The 4,493-nt window shown below is 37.9% G+C and overlaps 1 protein-coding gene across 1 annotated transcript in view; it reads left to right on the top strand.

Annotated features, from left to right (window-relative positions):
- Positions 1 to 4,184, top strand: part of LOC119358112 (ent-kaur-16-ene synthase, chloroplastic-like) — a 5,152-nt gene extending 968 nt beyond the window's left edge. Inside the window, exons 2-14 of the mRNA XM_037624810.1 lie at positions 285 to 334; positions 419 to 698; positions 802 to 982; positions 1,297 to 1,514; positions 1,598 to 1,718; positions 1,791 to 1,888; positions 1,983 to 2,197; positions 2,291 to 2,403; positions 2,491 to 2,586; positions 2,663 to 2,878; positions 2,996 to 3,137; positions 3,209 to 3,454; positions 3,849 to 4,184. Coding sequence (XP_037480707.1) covers positions 285 to 334; positions 419 to 698; positions 802 to 982; positions 1,297 to 1,514; positions 1,598 to 1,718; positions 1,791 to 1,888; positions 1,983 to 2,197; positions 2,291 to 2,403; positions 2,491 to 2,586; positions 2,663 to 2,878; positions 2,996 to 3,137; positions 3,209 to 3,454; positions 3,849 to 4,184 — 2,312 coding nt within the window. The remainder of the gene's footprint in view (positions 1 to 284; positions 335 to 418; positions 699 to 801; positions 983 to 1,296; positions 1,515 to 1,597; positions 1,719 to 1,790; positions 1,889 to 1,982; positions 2,198 to 2,290; positions 2,404 to 2,490; positions 2,587 to 2,662; positions 2,879 to 2,995; positions 3,138 to 3,208; positions 3,455 to 3,848) is intronic.
- Positions 4,185 to 4,493: the final 309 nt, after the last annotated feature.

Here is a 4,493-nt window from a genome sequence, read left to right as displayed (position 1 = left end):
CTCAACGTAGAGGTCGGGGAAGTTGGTGTGGCACCAATCACCTCCCACTGTCTCCCGAAAGCAGCTCCACACGAATTGGTACCCATGCATTCACAAAATGCACAAATAACTCCATAAACCCTGTAAAAATAGGTATATAATGTGCTGACACTTGATTTCATGGCATTTTTAACTCATTTATTTTGTTTTAAATTGAATAATGTTCATATTTTACTAAGATTTTATGTAGTGAGTGATTTGTTAATTGATTTGTGACACATACATACCTCTTTTCTTAAAAATAGCAAATGGTGCGAGGACGTTTGTAGGAGAAAATGCAAGCCTGCAAAACATGGTATGTACATCAGTGTTGATTGTTCTTTCTATTGAATATTGGCATCTCGTGTCTGTCATGTGATCCTTTTCTCAACTAATTTAGGAACGGAAGGCAAGAATAAAGAAGCAACTCCTGGAACCCAAATTGTCGCCATCTTCATACGACACCGCTTGGGTGGCTATGGTGCCCTTACCAGGCTCGTCTCCGGAGGTTCCATGCTTCCCGCGGTGTATTGAATGGATACTACAAAACCAACAGACCAATGGAGCATGGGGTCTTGCTCACATGGACTCCTCAGTCAACAAGGCCACCCTCTCATCCACACTGGCTTGTGTGCTTGCACTTCAGAGATGGAATGTCGGGAGGGAACATATTAGGAGAGGTATAAAATTTGAGAACATATGAATTTACATGCTAATGTTGTTTTAATCTCTCACATTTTTAAGTTTACAAGGGTCTTGATGCGATGATAATGATATACTCAGGAATACATTTTATCGGCAAAAACGTCTCCGTTGTCATGGATGAACAGATTGCTGCTCCTATAGGCTTCAATATCATTTTTCCTGGTATGCTTAGCCTTGCCTTGGGGATGGGTTTGCAGTTTCCTGTTAGACAAACAACTGTTCATGGGATTCTGCATCTCCGGGAGTTGGAACTAGAAAGGTTTGTTAGTGAAAATTGTGGCACGAGTTCCCCATAAAATGATTATAGCATGAAATTTGTACTATTTCCTTTCCTGTCTGGTTCTAGGAATAGTCTTTTAAAAGTTAGATACTTAGTTTACATTCTTTTTCCTTACCTTTTTAGTTTGCATTGGTTTTTTCTTACCTTCTTTAGAAAAATAAAACTTCCTACAAGATATTTGCCTTTTGAAAGTATTTATGAGAGCCATAATTCCTTCCAAAAGAATTAGAGTATTGCACATGTACTACCATGCAATGGAATTTTCAAATATCCTTACATATGACTTAATTTAGACTTGCTGCGGATAAATCTTCTGGGGGAGAAGCATATATCGCTTATGTTGCTGAAGGACTAGGAAACCTATCGGACTGGAATGAAGTTATGAAGTTCCAGAGGAGGAATGGATCGTTGTTCAACTCTCCTTCCACAACTGCTGCTGCATTAATCCAAAATTATGATGACAAAGCCCTCCAGTATCTAAATTTTCTTGTCAGTAAGTTTGATGGTTCAGGTGAGTCTTTTTTTCCTTTCATGCTAAGAATTCACAAGGGCGTACACTATTTTTAAATGCCTAACAACACCAGAATCTTACAGTGCCAACAGTGTACCCAACAAATATATATTGCCAGCTTTCAATGGTGGATACTCTTGAAAAGGTCGGGATATCTCAGTATTTTTCAAGTGAGATAAAGAGCATCCTGGACATGACATACAGGTACTTGTGAGCTCATAAATAAAAAATTGGTATTTCTCTTTTGAAGTTTTGCAAACTATATCCACTTTGCAGTGGTTGGTTACAAAGAGATGAGGAAATCATCCTGGATGTATCCACATGTGCAATAGCGTTTCGTATCTTACGAATGAATGGATATGATATTTCATCAGGTACTTCCTTGTGCAGAAATTCCCCATCTTGTTAATGTTATCATAGTCTTTTTCTTAGTGTTGTATTTGATTCAGTAATTTCAATCTGATGTAGATGAGTTGTCTCATATCAATGAAGCCTCTACTTTCCATAATTCACTTCAAGGATATTTACGTGATACAAAATCCATAATGGAATTGTACAAGGCTTCAAGAGTTAGTGTATCAGAAAGTGAACTAATCCTCGATAATATAAGTTATTGGTCAGGGAACTTATTGAGGGAAAAGATATTTCATGATGACGTGCAAAGTAGTTCGATATTGGTAGAGGTGCTTCCATGAAATTTGAAACTCAGATAATGTATTGATTGAATATTGGCCAGGTTACAGTTTATGTTTACTTATATACCTTTATAATTTTAGGTGGAGTATGCTCTTAAATTTCCCTTCTATGCCACAATGGATCGTCTGGATCACAAGAGGAACATTGAAAACTTTGATTTGAGTGGTTCGCAGATGTTGAAGACAGAGCACTGGTAAGAGTTTTACTTCTTGAAAAGATTTGTGAGCTTTGAATCATATAAATATAGATGTTGGACATCAACTTCATTTTGGTGAATCAGGCCATGTTGTGTAAACCAAGATATTTTAGCTTTGGCTATTGGAGATTTCACCATCTCTCAATCTATTTACCAGAGTGAACTCCAGCTTCTTAAACGGTAATCTGACAAATAAGCTCTCTTGTCTTAGTAACTTCCCTTCTTGGAGAATTTCCAAATTTTTTTGTTGCAACAGTTGGGTGAAGGAGAACAAGCTAGACCAGCTACTGTTTGCACGACAGAGGACGACATATTGCTATCTCGCTGCTGCTGCTACCATGTTCCCTCCTGAATTGTCTGATGCTCGCATTTCATGGGCCAAAAATTCTATACTCGTAAATATTGTTGATGACTTCTTTGATGTTGCGGGGTCAAGAGAAGAATTAGAAAACCTTGTAGAACTAATCGAGAAGTATGATTTGTCAACTTGATTTATTTGTATGTTCTCTCTTAGCACCACTGATGGCATCTTCTCGATGCTGTCGTTTCTAACAAGTCATTTTGCGTAATTTGCTAATGTGTGTCTTAGGTGGGATGAGCACTACAAAGAAAAATTCTACTCTGAGCAAGTAAAAATATTGTTTTATGCCATTTACACTTCAACGAGCCAGCTTGGAATAATGGCTTCTGTTGTACAAAACCGTGACGTCAAAAAGCACCTAGTAGAAACAGTGAGTTTCCTGCGCGTCTGCCAGATTCTGAGTTTTTTTGTTCAACAATGAAACATTGTATTCCTTTGTAGTGGCTACAACTACTAAGGACTATGATGACCGAGGCAGATTGGCGGATGAGACAATATGTGCCAACAGTTAAAGAATACATGGAACTTGCAATTGTGTCATTCACAGTAGCTCCCATTCTGCTCCCAGCATTATATTTTGTTAGGCAAGCACTCTTGTCTTGTGTTGTAAATGATCAAGAGTACAACGAGTTGTTCAGACTAATGGGCACTTGTTGTCGCCTCCTCAATGACATCCAAGGCTTTGAGGTATTTCAACCCCTTCATGGCTTAAAATTTGTGTATTTCAAGGTTTAGTATAGCTATGTAAGCATATCATTTTTTACGTATATGGCTTCACATATCGCTACACGAAAATTCTTTGTACACGAATATTTGGTGAAACGACAGGCGCTAAAGTAATCCTCACAAAAATCTAAATTCATAGACATTGATGATATTATTAAGAGCATATACGTTGTGAAAATAAATCCCATGTTTGCTTTGGAAGTTTGATTCATTTACTATTGTTTATGCATCATGTGTATCCTATTATGCATACTTGATAAGAGAATAGTAACTACTCATATCTTTGTCAGTCCCTTTAGTCATTTAAGTCGTAACTGGGCTATTTTGACATATGTTTTATATACTATTGATACAGAGGGAGAGCGGCGAGGGAAAACTTGATAGTGTTTCGCTACGTGTTCTCCACAGTGATGGTTCTATGTCCATTGAAGCAGCTAAAGATTCAATAAAGAGGTCCATAGCCTCATATAGAAAAGATTTGCTAAGGTTGGTCCTTAAGCAAGATAGTGTTGTTCCTAGGGCATGCAGGGAGTTATTTTGGAACATGTGCAAGATATGTCACTTGTTCTACTCTCACACTGATGCATTTACGTCGCCAAGTGAGATGATAACCACAGTGAATGCAGTTCTCAATGAGCCACTCAAACTCCAAATTGGCAATCCATATTTTGCTGCACAATCAGAAAAATAAGGGTGTCATGTATTTTTACCATTTTCATATGGATCAGCCGACCAGGTACACTTTTCAAAAATAAAAGGGATGAGATGATGGTGCACTAGAAACATATACTAGTTGGGTTCTGGGTGCGCTGACCTGAACATTCGTCTTGGGTGAAGATAGTTATATTCTACAATAGTTCGTGTCTCTTCTGTAAAGGTTGTGCTACTCTCAGCATTTGTACTTGTTGGTACAATTTTCCTATCTTGGTCAACATCATTTCTGGTTGCATGTTTCGCAAAAAACTGGCAGGACCGGTCTCTATACAAATCTTGTTTGTAG

This window comes from Triticum dicoccoides, chromosome 2A (genome assembly GCF_002162155.2).
Source record: "Triticum dicoccoides isolate Atlit2015 ecotype Zavitan chromosome 2A, WEW_v2.0, whole genome shotgun sequence".
Taxonomy (NCBI): Eukaryota; Viridiplantae; Streptophyta; class Magnoliopsida; order Poales; family Poaceae; genus Triticum; species Triticum dicoccoides.
This window is presented reverse-complemented; position numbering and strand designations above follow the sequence as displayed.